Source organism: Leucoraja erinacea, chromosome 7 (genome assembly GCF_028641065.1).
Source record: "Leucoraja erinacea ecotype New England chromosome 7, Leri_hhj_1, whole genome shotgun sequence".
In the NCBI taxonomy this organism is placed as follows: Eukaryota; Metazoa; Chordata; class Chondrichthyes; order Rajiformes; family Rajidae; genus Leucoraja; species Leucoraja erinaceus.
In genome coordinates, this window is record NC_073383.1 from 51,296,398 (window position 1) to 51,317,471 (window position 21,074).

General features: G+C 42.9%; 1 protein-coding gene across 1 annotated transcript; it reads right to left on the reverse strand.

The window, feature by feature from the left end:
- Positions 1–1,562: 1,562 nt before the first annotated feature.
- Positions 1,563–6,682, reverse strand: dbi (diazepam binding inhibitor (GABA receptor modulator, acyl-CoA binding protein)). The gene is made up of 4 exons (XM_055638585.1): positions 6,534–6,682; positions 4,061–4,178; positions 3,915–3,977; positions 1,563–3,263 (listed from the first exon to the last, which is right to left on the reverse strand). The coding sequence occupies exons 1-4, from the start codon at positions 6,540–6,542 to the stop codon at positions 3,187–3,189; spliced, it is 267 nt and encodes an 88-aa protein (XP_055494560.1). The 5' UTR covers positions 6,543–6,682; the 3' UTR covers positions 1,563–3,186.
- Positions 6,683–21,074: the final 14,392 nt, after the last annotated feature.

Consider the following 21,074-nt stretch of genomic DNA (forward strand, 5'->3'; position numbering starts at 1 on the left):
AAAGGTTCTAAACAGTACAAAATACAGGTTAACTGTTCACAACAGGCCTTCTATATATGCTGCTAACTACAGGTTAATCATAGCTGCCATCCTAAATGGCTCAACTTATAAAATCCATGCAATGTAAATGTTTTGAATTTGCGTTATTTTAAGGCATATGATTATTTATGATTTCAGACAACGGTGGATGGAATTTAATAGAGAAATGCGTGGTATTGCATTTTGGAAAGTCTTACAAGGGCCTACACAGTGAATGGTAGGGCTCTGGGAAATGTTGTAGAACAAAGTGATCTAGGAATGCAGGTGCATAGTTTGCTGAAGGTGATATCACAGGCAGTTGGGGTGGTCATAAAGGCTTTTAGCACTTTGGCCTTCATCAGTCAGAGCATTGAGTATAGAAGTTGGGACGTATTGTTGCAGTTATATAAGACGTTGGCGAGACCCCATTTGGAGTATTATATTCAGTTCTGGATACCATGTTATAGGAAAGATGTTGTCAAGTTGAAAAGGGTGTTGCTGGAACTCAAGGGGCTGCTGAGCTACAGGGAGAGGGTGAGCAGGCTAGGACTATTCCCTGGAGCAAAGGAGGATGCGGGGTGATCTTATCTAAAATCAGAGGAATAGGTCAGGTAGACGCACAACAGTCTCTCGCTCAAAGTAGGGGAATAGATACCAGAGGGCATAGGTTTACAGGGAAGGGGGAAAGGTTTTATAGGAATCTGAGGGATAACGTTTTCACACAAAGGGTGGTGGGCGTACGGAATGAGCAGCCAGAGTAGTTGACGCAGGGACAATTGCAACATTTAAGAAGCAATTAAATAGGTACATGGATCGGACAGGTTTAGAAGGATATGGACCAAATACAGGTGAGATTAGTGTAGACGAGACATGTCGGTCGGTGTGGGCAAATTGGGTCGAATGGCCTGTTTCCACACTGTACGACAATTTTATAATTTCCCCAAAGACAAACGTGCAGCAGATGTTAACCAGGCTCTACCATCTCAAATTAACCCGTAGCAGCTAACAAGTCAGACAAAATGGCACAATGTAAGGAATCTGGAAAGGCTTTTAAGCAACATATATTATCTTCAAGGTTTCACTGTCAGTTTATTGTCACATGTACCAATTAAGGTACAGTGAAATTTGAATTACCTTGCACCCATACTAAGAAAAAGCAACAAGACACAACTACATAAAATTTAACATAAACATCCACCACAGCGGATTCCCCACGTTCCTCACTGTGATGAAATGCAATAAAGTCCAATCTTCCTTCTCTTTATTGTCGGGGCAGTCGAACCACCCGCAGTTGGGGCGATCAAAGCCCCCGGGTCGGGGTGATTAGTCAGATGTTATCGGGAGGAGGCAGGAGAATGGGGTTAGGAGGGAGAGATAGATCAGCCATGATTGAATAGCGGAGTAGACTTGATGGGCTGAATGGCCTAATTCTACTCCTATTCGGCAATATCAAGCCACAAGGTTCCAGTTTGTATGCTGGAGAACCAACATAATTCCACGCTTTCAATGCATCTTATCTTTACAAAGAAACAGTTAGGCCCATATAATAGAATGTGTTTTAATATTCTAACATTACATTATTGTAATTTAACTGCATGATAATCAATTAATATCTTACACTTGGTCCACAAATATACTAACATAGTTTGGCTGTTTTGGCTATTCCCAATTCATATAAATGATCCAAGATAGTGTCTGCATTAAATGCTTGGGAAACAGATGTGTAACCAATATCAATCGAACCTACGTCAAAAACCATTGTTCTAATCTTGAAGGAAGTGGGATTTAGTTTCTATTTTACCAACAGTAGCGGCCAAATTTTTCAAAACAACTTTTTGCAGGTAGAATGAACACTAAAATGCAAATATGCAGACACTAGGTACAAGGGGCCCCATGTGCGAAATTAAACATAACAAATGAAAACACCCGTTAAAAGCAACACTTCATAATTAACCACAAAGCAGTTGAACACAAGTTTAAGAGAAAATTATTTGTAAACTGAACTTCATTGAAGATATTATGTGGGGAATCAAAAAAAAAAAAATCACATGATACTCTGCATCTTTCAGAAACACAGCCTCTTTAAACTATTAGTGCAATACATGCATAAAAAAAAATAAGGCAAATGAATGATCAGTGAGGAATGTTGATTCCACTTTGGTGGATGTTTATGTTAAAATTGTGTATTGCGTTCTTTTTTTACTTGTATGGTAGCTCAAATATCACTGTCCCTTAATTGGTGCATGTGACAATAAATGTGAACTTGAACATGAACCAACTGCACAACAGCAAGATAATTTCCCCCCTAATATTTCAAAGATTAGGCGTAGATCTTAATCCTTTGTTCATAGAAGATGGTTTAATTTTAAGCGACATTTATTATCTTTTCCCATGCAAAAATTGTTGTCACATATATATGTTATAATTTCACTGTGTATTAACTTCAGTATGTTTCACCTACAATTCCTCACTAATTTGCTTAATAACTGCTGGCTCAGATTGCCCCAGAGATGTTTAGCATTATCAAATTAATCCTTTGCAATCTAAAATTACATGAGACATGCAATTCCTGCAAGGAACTGGAAAGGAGACAGTCTCCTGCAAAATCAGTAGTCATGATATAAGGAGGGAAACAAAAATTCCCTCACACGCAATCCCCACCTATACCTGGAGCTTATTTTAAACAGCTTTCCTTCTGGTTTTCAGAACCCAGAGCTGCTGGCAAAGTGATCAGTTACTCCTTCGCAAAGCTAAAGGAATTGCACCGAGTACATTGTACACTCTGGATTAGAAGGGAAAGCACTTTACTTGTTGTTGAGGCAACCGGATGAAGTTCAATTACTCATAACCTTGGGTGTAGTGGTATTTGAGTCAAAACAAACAATAGACAATAGGTGCAGGAGTAGGCCATTCAGCCCTTCGAGCCAGCACAAATGAGTAAAAGTTAAAACTGTTATATTTCAAGGTTTACTATAAATCCAGTTTTCTAGCTAGTTTTAATCCTTATTAGTAAATATTCTGAGCAGCCATGTTACAGTATAAAATTAATCATAACGCCATTAAAAGTTTCATTTAGATATTATCTCAACTATGCATGGTGAAGAAACAAATTAGTTCAATCAGTGCTTTTGTAAATAAAATGTATATATTTTAAAAAATGGTCACATTCTATTCCATGCCAATTGTTTCTTTTAACTCTTGTACTTTGTTTATGTATTTCTTCATTGCGTCCTCTTTGCTTGTACCTATTAGAGGATAATAAAAGAATTTAAAAAATTACCTGCTATATCTTCACACAAAAATTAGCATATTTACATAGGAATTTTTTTGTTCAATGCTCATTTAAATTTGATTATAAAAGTAAAAAGAATTGAACCAGTTCAATTTAGTCTGAAACTCAATGCAAGAATTTCCATTTTCAGGAAATGAGAAACATGTCCACTGCATTGGTTCCAACACAATTCTGATTTCATTATGAACTTTCATCATGATGCATGTTTAAACTAAGAACACTCATGTTATAATTTGAGTGATAATTTCATGTATTTTCCCCCATTTAAAAAGAGGCCCAAACAGTATAATTTCCCCACAGCAGCCTAGAAATTACAGTAAATATTAAAACAAAATTCTTAAAACCAGTTTACATATGATGTATATTTATTTATATAGACAGATAGTTTCAAATATTACAAACTACTCTTGAGAAATTGTAATTTCAATTTCCAGTTAGTGAGGTTTAGAAAAATCTATGAGGTTACTGCAGATGTGACAGAAAACAGCAATGTGAAAACATCATACCGCAAGAACTTGATATGCAGCATTAAGGCTGAATGTTCTCTTTACAGTACATCATATTATTTAATTGGGATTTTTTTGTTTTGTGGTGCTATACTAACCTTTCTGTTTTTCCCATGCATCCCACTTGGCTTTTCCTTTAAAGTCCGTTATGCCGGGGCGTGCTGGGAAAGCAAAAGATATACAGAAGGTGAACAGCAATTAACATATAAATGGATATTGGTGTGGAATCTGATCATCAACAAACCTGTATTCACATCTCCAACAGTTGCCTGTTTGTACAGGCTATAGAGAATCAGCATGTTTTCATCAGATGGTTTAGTTTTGAGATGTTTGATATCATCTGCTGCCTTTTCAAATTCAGCCTAAAACAGAAAGAACAAGACGTCAAATCCAAACCATCCTTGGAACATGATCAACATTTTCAATAATGCCCCAGATACTTGGTTATGTACACTCAAGATGCTTCACAATACCACATTCAATAAACACAGGGTCCAATAAAGCAAATAACACACCCTCCAGAGACAGTTACTTGTATTTGTTCAGTAAGTCAATATCAGAATTAATGCACTTGTATGTATCTTGTGATATCTTGGTTAGTACGGGTGTCAGAGGTTATGGGGAGAAGGCAGGAGAATGGGGTTAGGATGGAGAGATAGATCAGCCATGAATGAATGGCGGAGTAGACTTGATGGGCTGAATGGCCTAATTCTACTCCTATCACATGATCAATGTTATCTAAAGACCTTGAATGGTATATTTAAACTGGTCCATTTATAACATCATCCATCAAGTTCAGCAGGTTTTCTTGCTAAGTGTGCTAATAATAAAGCTTATTAATTGTCATAACAAAATTGCTGTTGCAATACTAATAAAACCAGGTTTGAGCATTCTTTTTCCACTTTTGTCCATAAAAAAGATCAACTGATGAACAAACATGCATATTACCATTTGCAGGAATATAATCCCCTTCTCTGAAATTTACAATTTATAATTTAATATCTTAATGGCTTTCAGCCTATTAGCTGCTACCTGAGGAATGTGGCCAAAGTCAGCATTAGTTTGCTTTCATCCCCTTGTCGTAAATGATTAAATCCACAAGTAGATAAAACTGCTACACTTCCTCAATAATAAATAAAATAAAGATCATATAGTTCTCCTTCGAGTAACAAAACTTCTAAGTATGTTAGACGAACTGGATTAGAGATATACTGAGAAAACAAAGCAATTTAGATTCTGAAAATAAAATTAAAAAAAATACACATGGGGAGCAGATGGTCTCTGGTGATAAACAGGTACAGGTATCAGCTGGCATATGTATTCAATGAACCTTCTGCCCTTTCCCACTTTCCTCATACCTCCTTATCATCACACAAAAACATATCAGGATGTACTTACATTATAATTACATTTGGGTCTATTCATCAGCACCATCAACTACTTGCATGCACAATAATATACCGCAGATGCTGGTTTACAAAAAGACAAAGTGTTGGAGTAACTCAGCAAGTCAAACAGCAAGTGTAGGAAGGAACTGCAGATGCTGGTTAAAACCAAAGATACCGAAGCTGAAGTGCTTAGCAGACATTTGCCATGGAGATTTAAAGGTCCAAAATATCGGGAATTATCGCGTTTGCTCGCTGAATTTCATCAAAAGTAAGGCATTATTGACTGCAAATGTCTGCTAAGCACTTCGCTGTTTTTCCACCTTCAGTTCCCTCTTGTAATTACCTTACTTTCTATCTTTTATTTTGCCTGAAAATTTAGGTCGCTGTGCTTCACGGTCACCCCAAATAGCACAGAAAATTTCAGCTCAAAAATCGTCCGTTTTCCATGTTTTTTAACGGGTGTGAAAGTGCGTGTTTCCCCATTCACTAACATGTACCGAAGTGACATATGTCCTCCAGTTAAATTTTTCAGTCACGTGAGGGGGGATCTACGCTCATTTGACCTTTGGTGAAATCACCCTATTGGTGAACATTTATCTAGCGTTATTTCCTGAAGCAATGAACCTTGGCAACGATCGATAATCTATTGGCTGTCATTTTATAAAGAGAACCGTTTTGGTCTAGCTTTTGCAAAACTAAAAGATACAAATATTTCGTCTCAACAGTATGGTCAAGATGTTTATGACGTTTATTTATGTTTATTTATTTATCAGTGTGTGTATATATTTATATCATGGTATATGGACACATTTATCTGTTTTGTAGTAAATACCTACTATTTTCTGTGTGCTGAAGCAAAGCAAGAATTTCATTGTCCTATACAGGGACACATGACAATAAACTCACTTGAACTTGAACGTTCATTCATTTCTGGCCTGAACACAGCAACCTCTGCAATCAGGGAACACTTGTCGAGCTCCCCCTCCCCCACTCCCCCCGGCAACAAAGGCGGACATTGGAAAATCCGCAATAAAAGCAAGAGCTCATTCCGAGCTACAAGACCCGTGGCAGCAAATCGGCAGTATTAGTCGCTCATGTTTGGAACAGCTTCGAGCCAGGGACTTGGCCGACACCACCGACCGATGTATAGCCCGGGACTTGGTGCAGGGATCGGCAGGGCTGCAGCCCCGCGCCACTCCTCTCACCGATGCACAGCGCCTCGCAGATGGTTGATCTCCGGCAGCCAAACTTCAGCGGGACTTAACTTGCCCACCTCGGACATATTTCGCTCCCAATTCAAACCGTCCACCCCAGGGATGTGGCCCTTACCTGAGACATTATTGCAGCTGCACACACTCTACGAGCTGTCCCTTCCGCTCACGCCCGCAATCCAAGGCTGTGCCGGGCGCCGCGCATGCTGATTGGGGGAGGGAATTGTAGGGGCACTGTTTCCTCGGATTGGTCGATGAGATCACCCCCTGATTGAGTGATAACGCGCCGCGCTCTCTGATTGAGGCAAGAGCAAAGATGGTGTACAGCCCTTCTCTGCCATTCGCCCGGAGCGGCCCAGTGCTCGGCTGTGCCCAACAAAGATCCTATAGCAGAGCCCAAAGATCTTAGAGCAGAGCTCTGCTCTAGGATCTTTGGCTGTGCCCACAGGCGAGGCAATTTATACTTGACCACACTGTTCGGTAGGCAGCCATTTTGCTCTGTTAAAAACCATGTCAGGCATGTATCAGGAAGTTTACACAAAAAAGCTGGAGAAAGCTGGAGCATCAGGAAGTATTGAATTGCAAGATGAAGTGAAATGAAACGCGTAATCTGCAGAAAACGTGCAAATCTGTAGCAATGTTACAACATTTTGAGATTCTAAAAATCAAGTCCGCAATTTATCCCATCAGATAAAGCATAAAAATAAGTTTAATTTGACACCTAATTCACTTTCATATCTCACTATTAAAAAAGTAATGGCCATTTTCATACTCTGAAACTAGCATCTTGAAACATAGAAAATAGGTGCAGGAGTAGGCCATTGGTCTTGTTGCATCTCCCCCTTTCCTAATCGGCCACCATTCAGATAATAATCTACTTTCCTGTTTTTGCCACCAAAGTGGATAACCTCACATTTATCCACATTATACTGCATCTGCCATGCATTTGCCCACTCACCCAGCCTATCCAAGCCACCTTGCAGCCTCCTAGCATCCTCCTCACAGCTAACACCCTCCCAGCTTTGTGTCATCCGCAAACTTGGAGATGTTGCATTCAATTCCCTCGTCCAAATCATTAATATATATCGTAAATAGCTGGGGTCCCAGAACTGAGCCTTGCGGTACCCCACTAGTCACTGCCTGCCATTGTGAAAAGGACCCGTTTACTCCTACTCTTTGCTTCCTGTCTGCCAGCCAGTTCTCTATCCAGAAATTGCTGTTCCATTGACTTAACTCAAAAGCTGTAATTGAGGACAGTCAAAAGCCCATAACTTTCTTAAAAATTAAAAGAACTGAATAAAATTCAGCGTTCTGAAACAAATATGGAGCAATCTTACTTGGATGACCTGAAATTAAAGCATATAATTAGTTAGTTACTTAATTGTTTTGTAGCTAATTACAAAACTCAATTACTAGATCTAAACATGTATCCATTTCTTAAGAAAAAGTTAACATTTTTTAATAGCCTAAGTGTCCAAATAACATTCACACAAGAATTCACAATATAACATGATTTTTAAATCTCATTGTCATGAATTTATAGGCCAGATGAAAGGAATTTAGTGTTTAATTCCCGTAAATTAATGGCCATTAAATCATCTTGCGAGTGGGGTTTTGTGGAACGCGATCGATTGGAACGTTGCATTTGCGGTGAATTTAAACCCCATATCGGCAGGAAAACAATGCCGGTTCGTATGGGGCCTAAATCACCTTTTTGCAATGTAAAATTTGGATTAATGTAATCCTAAGAAGCACGTTTATATGTAAAATAAACGGCTTACCTTTAATTGTCCCATATGTGAGATCCGTCCCGTTGTTGGCGTTGATGGCTTTAGAAGTCGATTTTATTTTTACTCCTGCTATTAAATTATCCAGCGATGTTTTTAAAAAACTTGATAAAACGCGTCGGATCGATTATTCTTCAGCAGCTAAACAGCCTGATAAAGATCGACTTAGACAGGCAGGAGAAAACGGCATTGTAACCCCGCCCCCTATCAAAGGCGCCAAAGTCGCGCACACGGCCAGTGGCAGAACTGCACCTCCGCTGAAGGTAAGTTTTGTAACATATCTAAAATCTGCAGAGATTTTGCCTTGATGTATTCTGATTCAATCATACAAACAATCCTTCAATACATATTAAAGCAGAGTGCATACTCTCGATCTTATTCAGCAACATTATTTCAACCAAGCCCTGTCCCACTGTACGAGTTCATTCAAAGAGTTTTCCCGAGTTTGCCCTGATTCGAACTCGGAGATTTACAGTAATGACCGCTCGTCGGTACTTGGGGCTCTCGTGGACATTTTTCAACATGTTGAAAAATCTTCACGAGTCTTCCCGAGCTTACTTGCTGTTAACGAGTCTTCCCGAGTACCTGCCATTAGCGTTACGAGCCGCCAAGAGACGTCCCCGAGCTCCGACGTTCCCGCTACATTCATTCTCCGTGTTTACCACGAGTTTGATTTTTTTTTAAACTCAGGAGAGCTCTTGAATGAACTCATACAGTGAGACAGGGCCAGTACGCCTTGTTGCGAGAACAGAAATGGTTTTGCTTTCACAGATGATATTTGTCCTCACGCTCCTCTCTGAACACCCACCTTTTCCCCACTGCCGTTGTCCACTCCCCCGCCCTCCTCTGACCCCAACCCTCACCCTTGCCGTGTCTTCACCATTCACCCTGAGCTTCCCCCTTTCTGATACGGAACAGTCTGTCCTCAACAGAGGCCTCACCGTCGTTCCCCTCCGCCCCCACTTCAATGTGTTCCAGGTCCGCCACAAAGTAGAGCTTTTCGTCCGTCGCCTCGCCTCTGTGCCTTTTTGTATGGGAAGGAGACCTCACCACCCAGTGATGACCCCTTTTGCCTCCTCTTAGACTCCCCAGAACTGCCTTCTACCCTCTCTAAACCTCTTTATTTCTAACTGTGACATCAACTGTCTCAACTTTTCCACTCCACTTACCGACTCCACCTCACCCCCACTGATTGTATAGCCCTCCGCTCAGTCTGCTGCATCCGTGACATTATCAAACCCGCCGACAAGGGAGGCGCTGTGGTAGTCTGGCGCATTGACCTCTTATGGGCTGAGACTTGGGGTGGATGATTGCAACCTTCATGCGGTCTGCCCTGTTTCGACCGAAGATACTAGAGGAGCTTGGTTTCGACGAATGCAATCAACCCGGCATGCACAATCAAATAAGATCAAATAGAACAAGTTGGCCTACAATTTTAGGCTGTGCACGCCATACGCAAGAAGAAGACGGGCTGAGACCAGGTGACAACTCTCAGACACCTCCTCCTACTTATCCTTGGACCATGATCCTGCAGATGAGCACCAGGCCTTAATCTCAAACACCATTGTTGATTTCATCACTTCTGGCTGCCTGCCTTCCACAGTCTCAAACCTTATCGTCTCCCTGCCCCGCATAAACCCCTTTTTTTACCTTCTCCCCAAAACCCACTAACACAACTGCCCTGGCAGACCTATTGTTTCTGCCTGCTCCTGTCCCACAGAAATGATTTCCACATACCGCGACTCCATCCTAACCCCCCGGTCCAATCTCTTCCATCCGTCTGATGTCCAAGATACCTCACATGTCCGTCTCTTTAATGACTTCCTCCATCTTCTACCAGAAAGGCCTTAATGCCGCCCATTTCTTCCTCGACCGCATAACCATCCAATTTCCCTCTACTAACACTCAGCTCTGCCTAGTGGAGCTGGTCCTCACCCTCAACAACTTATTCTTTGACTCCTCCCTCTTCCTCCAAGTCCAAGGCATAGCTATGAGGACCCGCATGGGCCCCAGCTATGCCTGCCTCTTTGTAGGGTACATTGAACAATCCCTGTTCCAGGCGTACTGGCTCTATCCCCGAACTCTATCTCCGTTACATTGATGACTGCATCAGTGCTACCTCCTGCTCCCATGCAGAACTCATGGACTTTATCAATTTCACCACCAATTTTCATCCTGCACTCAAATTTACTTGGACTATCTCTGACACCTCGCTCCACTTTCTTGATCTGTCTCCATTACAGGGAATAGACTATTGACTGATGTCTATTACAAACTCATTGACTCCCACAACTATCTCGACTACACTTCTTCCCACCCTGCTTCCTGCAAAGACTCTATCCCCTACTCCCAATTCCTCTATCTACGCCGCATCTGCACCTAAGATGAGGTGTTCCATACCAGGACATCCAAGATGTCCTTATTCTTTAGGGAACGGGGGTTCCCCTCTCCCATTATAGATGAGACCCTCACTCATGTCTCGTAGGTACCCCGCTGCTCCGCCCTTGCTCTCCCCCTCCCACGTCACAACAGAGATTGTCCCCCTAGTCCTTACCTTCCACCCCATCAGCTGTCGCATACAACACATAATCCTCTAAAATGTCCACCTCCAATGGGCTCCCACCACTAGCCACATTTTCCTATCTCCACCCCTTTCCGCCTTCCGCAGACCGTTCCCTCCGCAACAACCTGGTTAACTCATCCCCTCGCACCCAAACCACTCCCTCCCCGGGTACCTTCCCTAGCAATAGCAAAAGATGCAGCACCTGTCGCTATACCTCCACCCTCGACTCGGTCCAGGGACCCCGACAGTCCTTAGATTAGGCAGAGGTTCACTTGCACTTCCTCCAACCTCATCTATCGTATCCTTTGTTCAAGATGTGGACTCTTATACATTGGCGAGACCAAATGCAGACTGGTCGATCGTTTCGCGGAACACCTTTGCTTAGCCCACCTGAACCAACTGATCTCCCGGCTGCTGGACATTTTAATTCTCCTTCCCATTCATACACAGACCTTTCTGTCCTCGGTCTCCTCCATTGTCAGAGTGAGGCTAAATGCAAATTGGAGGAACTGCATTTCATATTTTGCTAATTTCTCTCACTTCAGGAACCCCCGGCGTTTCCTCCCCCACCCACTAGCTTCTCATTTTCACCCTACAAACAGTTTACAATGCTTGTTTCCTTTATCATAATAATTTTTTTGCATATCTTTCCCTTATCCCTAACCAGTCTGAAGAAGGGTCTTGACCCAAAACATCACCCATTCATTCTCTCCAGACATGCTGCCAGTCCCGCTGAGTTACTCCAGCTTTTTGTGTCTATCTTCGGTTAAAACCAACATCTGCAGTTACTTCTTACAGAGTTGTATATACCATATACAATGATATTTACACTGATCTGTTCTGTAGTCATGACTTCTATGTTCTGTTGTACTGAAGCAAAGCAAGAATTTAATTGTCCTATCAGGGACACATGACAATAAACTCTCTTGAACTTGAACTCCTCCAGTGGTTTGTTTTGTTTTTGGTCCAGACTGCAGCATCTACAATATTTTATGTCTTCATGTTATTTTGATGGTCGATTTTTTCTCTCATTTCATGATATCATTATTGATTGATTCAAAGCTAGATACATTCTATGGCAGCTCTGCCTGGAGAGGTATTTCCCTGTAGGGGTATTTCACTCTGCAGAACATACTTTTCATGTTGTATATTAATGATTTGGATGATGGAATCGATGGCTTTGTGGGCAGGTTTGATCATAAGATCATGTGACACTAGGCCATTAGGCCATTCGGCCCATCGTCTACTCCGCCATTCAAACATGTCCGATCTACCTCTCCCTCCTAACCCCATTCTCCTGCCTTCTCCTCATAACTGACACCAACCGGTAAGGGTGATAAGGGTGTTAGAAAACATAGAAACATAGAAATTAGGTGCAGGAGTAGGCCATTCGGCCCTTCGAGCCTGCACCGCCATTCAATATGATCATGGCTGATCATCCAACTCAGTATCCCGTACCTGCCTTCTCTCCATACCCCCTGATCCCCTTAGCCACAAGGGCCACATCTAACTCCCTCTTAAATATAGCCAATGAACTGGCCTCAACTACCCTCTGTGGCAGAGAGTTCCAGAGATTCACCACTCTCTGTGTGAAAAAAGTTCTTCTCATCTCGGTTTTAAAGGATTTCCCCCTTATCCTTAAGCTGTGACCCCTTGTCCTGGACTTTCCTAACATCGGGAACAATCTTCCTGCACCTAGCCTGTCCAACCCCTTAAGAATTTTGTAAGTTTCTATAAGATCCCCTCTCAATCTTCTAAATTCTAGAGAGTATAAACCAAGTCTATCCAGTCTTTCTTCATAAGACAGTCCTGACATCCCAGGAATCAGTCTGGTGAACCGTCTCTGCACTCCCTCTATGGCAATAATGTCCTTCCTCAGATTTGGAGACCAAAGCTGTACGCAATACTCCAGGTGTGGTCTCACCAAGACCCTGTACAACTGCAGTAGAACCTCCCTGCTCCTATACTCAAATCCTTTTGCAATGAAAACTAACATACCATTCGCTTTCTTTACTGCCTGCTGCACCTGCATGCCTACCTTCAATGACTGGTGTACCATGACACCCAGGTCTCGCTGCATCTCCCCCTTTCCCAATCGGCCACCATTTAGATAATAGTCTGCTTTCCCGTTAAACTGAGTTATTTTGTCAATCTAAAGTCAACTTGACTCAAATACTTGAAGCTGTTGAAATCGATTCTTTATTCAGCTGAGACTAGTCTCTGAACCTTTCAACAGAACTGGAAGCTCTGGGGCGCGTCCAGATAATTTAGTAACTTTGATACAAACTCATGGCATTTATATAGGTATTAGCCATTTCAGATTCAGAGGGTATGACAAACTAGTAACCAATCATCGGAGTCCTTCTGGTGATTTACAACAGCAGTCACATGATCCCCCCTTCTCTGGCCTCATTTTACAACCTTTGTTTGCCTGTGGTTTAACTTTGTTTAGAATTATTTTATTTCAACACATCAAAACCCCAGTAGGCTCAATTATCAATGACCACTCCTCAAAATATAAGATACACACATATAATACAATGATCACACCAAGAAGAAAGATATTTCTATAAATCTAAACAAGGTCTAATGTTTAAAATCCTACTTAGACACAAAACATTTCATAAATGGTTTCACTACAATTTTACACAGTTTAAAATACCATTACCTATGTATTAAAAACATTAATTATATGAATTCGCCAAATTACACAGCTTCTAAGTTAAATTCAAAACCCACACACACCTCCCAACTCCAAGCATACTTGGGTCGTAAATTTGTCAACTTAATTGATAAGTGTTTGGTGCCAGGATACAACTTCATTCTACATTACACCATCCCTTTCTCTGGGATATGGATTTTTAATCTCTCTGCAAGGTCATTTACAAATATTACAGAAAACAGGGTAAATTTACAACTTCAGACCATCACCTCAAAAGTACAGCTTCTCGATCCCTTATCAGGGCTTGAAATTAACGGTTGCCCGGTTGCCAATGGCCACCCAAAGCCCCGCCGGGCAACATAAAAGCCGTGTCATTTTGCCGGGCTTGGCAAGCGAAGGAAAGCTTGGCTGATGTGGACAGCGGGCAGCCTGGTGCAAACTGTGCCGGCATTTCAAAGAGAACTCTTGCCTTATCTTTGTTCCCTGCTTGCCCTGGGGAGTTGCTGTTTGTTTGTGAACCAGCGGCGCAGGCAACGGATTGGCTCTCGACAACGCTGCAAATTGTTCTGCTGCTGTTGTTCCCTTAAAGGGCTTGTCAGTGATGGTTTTAAAGGGTGTCAGTCACTGACGCTCCGCAGTCGCCGAAAAAAATCGCAAAGTGGGACATGCCCTTTAAGGGAACAACAGCAACCAAACAATTTGCAGCGGTGTTGAGCCCCTGGGTGTTGTTCCCAAAGTCTGCATTTATCCCAATGTCAATGTTACTAATACAGATGATGTGGAGTAGACTTTGTGCAGTACTATTAGTGGGATTTAGCTGCCACAGGCTGGGTCGACAAATGGGGGCGTCGTGGAAAGTGGGGGGGGGGGGGGGGGGAAGGGGGGTGGAAAATGGGAGATGGGAGAGAGAGGGAGAGAAGGGGATGTGAGCAGAGGGGGAGTGGAGAAGGGAGAGAAGAGTGGAGCAGGGTGGAGGAAGTGGGGGAAGGGAAGAAAGGAGGAGAGAGGGGAAGGAAGAAGGGTATGGGGGGGAGTGGGACGGGGCAAGAGGGGGGTGGAGGGGAGAGGGGAGTGGTCCAATAAAATAACAATGGTATGAACATTGACTTCTCTAACTTCAAGTAGCCATTGCTTTCTCTCTGTCTCCATCCCCTCCCCCTTCCCAGTTCTCCCAACAGTCTCATTGTCTCCGACTACATTCTATCTCTGTCCCAACCACTCCCCTGAAGGGTCTCGACCCGAAACGTCACCCTTTCCTTCTCTCCAGAGATGCTGCCTGCCCCACTGAGTTGCTCCAGCAGTTTGTGTCTACCTAACGAACTGTCTATCTCTGTCTCATAGAATCATAGAATGATACATTGTGGAAACAGGCCCTTCAGCCAAACGTGCCCACACCGGCCAACATGTCCCAGCTACACTAGCCCCACCTGCCCCATATCCCTCCAAACCTGTCCTATCCATGTACCTGTCTTGGTTCCTGTCTTTCTATCTGTCTCTGTCTCTCTGTTTCTGTCTCCATCTCTGTCTCTGCTCTTTCTGTTTCTCTCTGTCTCTCACCTACCAGTCATCCCCTACTTTTTCATCAGAAACCCACCCCAAAATTTGAAGCTCCCCTAATGCTCCAGTGTAGTGCCAAGTAACAGCCATGTTGCTGAAAGTGTTATGATACAGCATGGTGTTCCTAGAGTCCCACACCAGAAGAGCTACCCAACATCTGCACTCTCCTTGACCTCGTCCTTACCATACCAGCAAGTTCAACTCAGGCTGAGCGAGGCTTCAGCCGGCTGAAGCACCACCATCAGAAGTTCCTTCCAAGACAACCAGGTGATGGACCAGCTCCTCATCATGCTGCATGCCAGTAACATCAAGGACCTTGATCCACGGCCAGCCATCAGCTTGTGGCATGCAGGAGAGATGAGGGCAAGGAGGCCTGACACGGGAGAAGACCCAGCTGCAGCATCAGCCTCAGGACCTCACCCTGACAGTGACAAGTCTGATGAGGAGAATGCTCTGCTTGAGAGCCACTCAGATGACAATTAAAGTGATTTTTAGATGTGCTTGAACAGCTCTGTATTCACTCTGCTTTTCAGGAAATGGTTTAAATATCAAGCAGAAAAGTTACACGTTCTCACAAATATAATGTTTCTGTTCATTTAAACTTGATAATCCCCCACCCCCACTAAAAAAAAATAACCACCAGCCATTTTTGATGCCCTTCTGGGCAATCTCACTTGCCAAGTTCCATGATTGATTCAATTATAGTCGCATACTTCCATCACTCATCTTCTTAGTAGGCACAGAGTAAAAGAAGCACTATGTACATTCACAAGTAAGGTGTAGGTCTGGTCAGGTAATAATAATAATACAGTAACAAGTATGTTACAAGAAAAAGAAAATCAAAGTACACTTCCATTCTCTTTATTTCTTTTAAATTACCTTTCTTTTAAAGGTATTAAAGTTATTTTAAAATCCCAGAGCAGAAGGGATATATTATGTATCTATTTTTCCCTCTTGATATTGTTACTGTGTCGACCTTCAAAGGTGTCAAACAGATCGATTCAATTCTTTATCAACTTACCTTGCTGTGACAGGGCACAACAGAGATTGATGATTGAAGATTCAAGAGGAAAAGGCCCATGCTATGGCCATGTCATGATAATTGTCGGTCCTTCACAGAAAACATGCTTGTAGTGTGCATGGTTAAGCATATATGTTACCATGGGCCAGGATTTATTGACACAGGTTGATCATACGCCTTATAATCCAACCACATTTTTGTTTGAAAGTGGAAAGAAATAATAGAAACGGCATCCATTGCAATGTGTAAAAAGAGTTGAGATACTGTATTATAATTTTGCTGCATGTCATTGTGGTATATATATCTTGATTGATGAATACGTTTAGATTGTGACTTTATTTGAAGCAGAAATAATATTGAGCATAATTCCAACTGGTAACTACGCACTTTGTCCAAGCACATTATCGCACGCGTCATGCAAGCCGTCTTAAATGTCCACGTAAACTGTCATTTGGCAACCTGAAAAGCTGCCTAGATTGCCCAACTGACAACAGAGAAAAAAAGTTAAGTGAGAGCCCTGCTTATCCCAACCTAATTATAATTGAACATAGCCAAAGCTAACCAGAGTCTATTATCCCACAGCCTTGAATTCTGTAAGAGGCCCTATTCAGCTATCCATTCTTCAACACAAAATCATATCAAATACAATTTCCTACAGCATTATAATTGCCTCAAAGCAATAAACTAAGCTATGCAGGTTCAGATTAGCATTTCTATGTTTTGATTCATCTGTTCGCTGTATGTGTTTCTTTGTACTTTATTTCTTTAAGATACATGTGTTTCTGAAAACCTTAAGCTTTTCCTACAACTTAACATAGGTTCAAAACCCGAAAGTTACTATCCGAGCAATTCTATTATATAATATTTCCTCAAGGGAACATGATAAAGGAATAACGTTTAGTGCAAGATAAAGCCAGTAAAGTCCGATCAAAGATAATCTGAGGGTCACCAATGAAGTAGATGGGCGGTCAGGACTGCTCTCTAGTTGTGGTAGGAAAATTCACTTGCCTGATAATAGCCGGGAAGAAACTGTCCCTGAATCTGGAGGTGTGTGTTTTCACACTTCTGTACCATTTGCCTGATAGCAGAGGGGAGAAGAGGGAGTGACTGGGGTGAGACTGGTCCTTGATTATGCTGCTGGCCTTGCCGAGGCAGCGTGATGTATATATTGTGTTATTGGGAGGCAGGTTTGTGTGATGGTCTGGGTTGGGTCCACAATTCGCTGCAATTTCTTACAGTCTTGGAGCTGTTCCCAAACCAACCTGGGGGCATCCCGATAAAATGCTTTCTGCGGCGCATCTGTAGTAGTTGGTGAGAGTTGTTGGGGACATGTGAACTTCCTAAGCCTTCTTAGGAAGGAGAGATGTTGGTGTGTTTTCTTTGTCGTTGCTTCAGTATGAGTGGTCCAGGAGAAGTTATTGGTGATATTGACTCCTCGTAAATTGAAGTTTTATACTTCGGCGCAGTCAATGCAAACTGGGGTATGTGTACCAAGGATATTTCCACGGCCCATTTCCACCCTCCTGATTCCTTGTTTCGGTTCTCTACGCTTCCTTTACATGCGAGGGAGCTGCCCAATTTCACTTCTTAAATCTTGAGACACTTCCTTTTCCCTTTTAAACTAAACTTAGAGCAGCATGGTGGCCTCGCGGTAGAGCTACTGCCTTACAGCGCTTGAGACTCGGGTTAGATCCTGACTACAGGTGCTGTCATTACGGAGTTTGTACGTTCTCCCCTTGACCTGCGTGGGTTTTCTCCGAGATCTTCGGTTTCCTCTCCCCACCCGTGGACCAGGCGAGGAGCAAGACTTGGTCGAGCAGTGGGCGAGGAGCAGCAGCCAAACCATGGACGGCGCCACGATCATCGTTGCAGTCGGTCGCTCACCAGATGATCGCGGATGATACAAAGATAGGTGGAGGGACTGGTAGTGTAGAGGAAGCAAGGAGTCTACAGGTTGGGAGAGTGGGCAGTGAAGTGGCAGATGGAATACATTGTAGCAAAGTGTACAGTTATGCACTTTAGTAGAAGGAATTATTTGAATCGGTTGTAAAGAAAGTAAATGCAATATTAGCGACAAGAATATAAAAGAGCGACAAGAATATAAAAGTGGCGATAAAATACTGAGGCTTTAAAGGGCACTGGCCAGACTATATTTGGAGTTCTTCCCTGCGGCTGTCACACTACTCAACAATGTACCTCGGTGACTGCCAATCACCCCCCCCCCACCCCGGACACTCCTCCCACAGGAAAAACACTATGATTGTATGCATGTAAATAGATTTATTTATTGAAATCATATTCTATGTCGCTCTTCCAGGGAGATGCTAACTGCCCAAGAAGAGTAAGGTGACGTGCCTCAATGACTATCAACCAGTGGCACTAACGCCGGTGGTGATGAAGTGCTTTGAGAGGCTGATCATGGAGCAAATCAACTCCTACCTCGACAAAAACCTGGACCCACTGCAGTTTGCTTACCGCCACAACAGATCAACGGCCCTCCACTCCGCACTGGATCACTTGGACAACAAAAACTCATATGTCAGGCTGTTATTCATTGATTACAGCTCGGCATTCAACACAATCATCCACTCCAAACTGGTTACCAAACTCGCAGAACTGGGTCTCTGCGCATCCCTCTGCAACTGGATCCTCGACTTCCTCATCCACAAACCACAGTCTGTTCGTATTGGTGGAAATGTGTCAGCCTCGATAACAATCAGCACGGGAGCACCTCAAGGCTGCGTGCTCAGCCCCCTGCTGCACTCACTCTATATACCCATGACTGCGTAGCCAACCACAGTGCGAACTCCATCATCAAGTTCGCTGACGACACCACTGTTGTGGGACGTATCACTGATGGGGATGAGTCAGAGTACAGAAGAGAGATCGAGCAACTGTCCATATGGTGCCAGCGCAATAACCTGGCCCTCAACACCAGCAAAACCAAGGAACTGATTGTGGACTTTGGAAGGAGTAGGATGGGGACCCACAGCCCCATTTATATCAATGGGTCGATGGTTGAAAGGGTCAAGAACTTCAAATTCCTGGGCGTGCACATCTCTGAAGATCTTTCCTGGTCCGAGAACACTAACGCAATTATCAAAAAAGCTCATCAGCGCCTCTACTTCCTGAGAGATTACGGAGAGTCGGTTTGTCAAGGAAGACTCTCTCTAACTTCTACAGGTGCACAGTAGAGAGCATGCTGACCGGTTGCATTGTGGCTTGGTTCGGCAATTTGAGCGCCCTGGAGAGGAAAAGACTACAAAAAGTAGTAAACACTGCCCAGTCCATCATTGACCTTCCTTCCATCGAGGGGATTTATCGCAGTCGCTGCCTCAAAAAGGCTGGCAGTATCATCAAAGACCCACATCATCCTGGCCACACACTCATCTCCCTGCTACCTTCAGGTAGAAGGTACAGGAGCCTGAAGACTGCAACAACCAGGTTCAGGAATAGCTACTTCCCCACAACCATCAGGCTATTAAACCTGGCTCGGACAAAACTCTGATTATTAATAACCACTTTCTGCTATTTGCACTTTATCAGTTTATTTATTCATGTGTGTATATATTTATATCATGGTATATGGACACATTTATCTGTTTTGTAGTAAATGCCTACTATTTTCTGTGTGCTTAAGCAAAGCAAGAATTTCATTGTCCTATACAGGGACACATGACAATAAACTCACTTGAACACTTGAACATTTCGTTGTCTCTGTACTGTACACTGACAATGACAATTAAAGTTTAATCTGATTCTGAATCTGAGTATTGTGAGCCGTTTTGGGCCCCATATCTGAGGAGGAATGAACTGGTGTTGGGGAAGGTCCATTGGAGGTTTACGAGAATTATCTCAGGAATAATTTGATTAACATATGATGTGCGTTTGACAGCACTGGGCCTGTACTGACTGGCGTTTCGAAGGATGAGGGAGGGATCATTGAAACATCGAATAATGAAAGGCCTGAATATGTGTCTGGTCCTAGTGGATAATTGATGTTGGGGTCAAGGCCATGGAACGTCAGGCGTAGGTGGTTACATACTCGCTTTTTTGTAGGCAAAATGGTGCAGGCACACGTATCAATTAAATATCAAGCTAGATTTATCAACAATTTATTTCAATCACCCTTCTGATTTTATTTTGTGATCAATCAACTAGGTTAAAAATATAAATTTATTTATAATTCTAAAGTATTTAAAATCTATTTTTTGTTTAACTTTGTAGAGGTACCAGCACACATTAGCATAAATCAACACTGGATTATTTCTTAATGGAGATGGTTATTGCTTGACACTTCTGTGATATATTTTATGCCATTTATTAGCCTATGACCGAACATTGTTGTTATTCAGTGGGTAGGAAGGAACTTCAGATAGACAAAAAATGCTGGAGTAACTCAGCAGGACAGGCAGCATCTCTGGAGGGAAGGAATGGGTGACATTTTGGATCGAGACCCTTATTCAGTCTGAATAAACATCACCTATTCCTTTTCTCTAGAGATGCTGTCTGATCCACTGAGTTATTCCAGCTTTTTCTGTCTATTGTCATTACTCACACAGGCATGGACTGGTCCATTTTATGAAGCCCTGGATGACTCGGGAGGTCCAGCGGCTGTTGAAAGAGAGGAACACCGCTTTTAGGTCTGGCGATAGGGCTTTATACAGCACGGCCCGAGCTAACCTGAAGAGAGGCATCAGAGAGGCCAAATCAAATTACAGGAGGAAGATAGAGGACCACCTGGACAGTAATAACAGCAGGCAGGTGTGGCAGGGGATCCAGTGTCTCACCAACTATAAGACCAACCTTGGAGCTGTTGAAGGTGACGCCTCGCTGGCAGAGGAGCTGAACCACTTCTTTGCTCGCTTTGAAGTGGAGCCACCCGAGACAGCCACATCACAGCACATGGTCCACAGCAGCCTACCCCTCAAGATAGAGGAGCATGAGGTGAGGCGCACTCTGCGGGCCATCAATCCAAGGAAGGCTACTGGTCCTGACGGCGTATCTGGACGCGTGTTGAAGGACTGCGCAGACCAGCTGGCTGGAGTCTGGACGAGGATCTTTAACCA

Coding starts and splice junctions, on each gene's coding strand:
- dbi (XM_055638585.1), bottom strand. Junction 3,978..4,060: donor TGTTGGAGATGTGAATACAG/GTTTGTTGATGA, acceptor TTGCTTTCCCAG/CACGCCCCGGCATAACGGAC. Junction 3,264..3,914: donor TGCATGGGAAAAACAGAAAG/GTTAGTATAGCA, acceptor ATCCTCTAATAG/GTACAAGCAAAGAGGACGCA.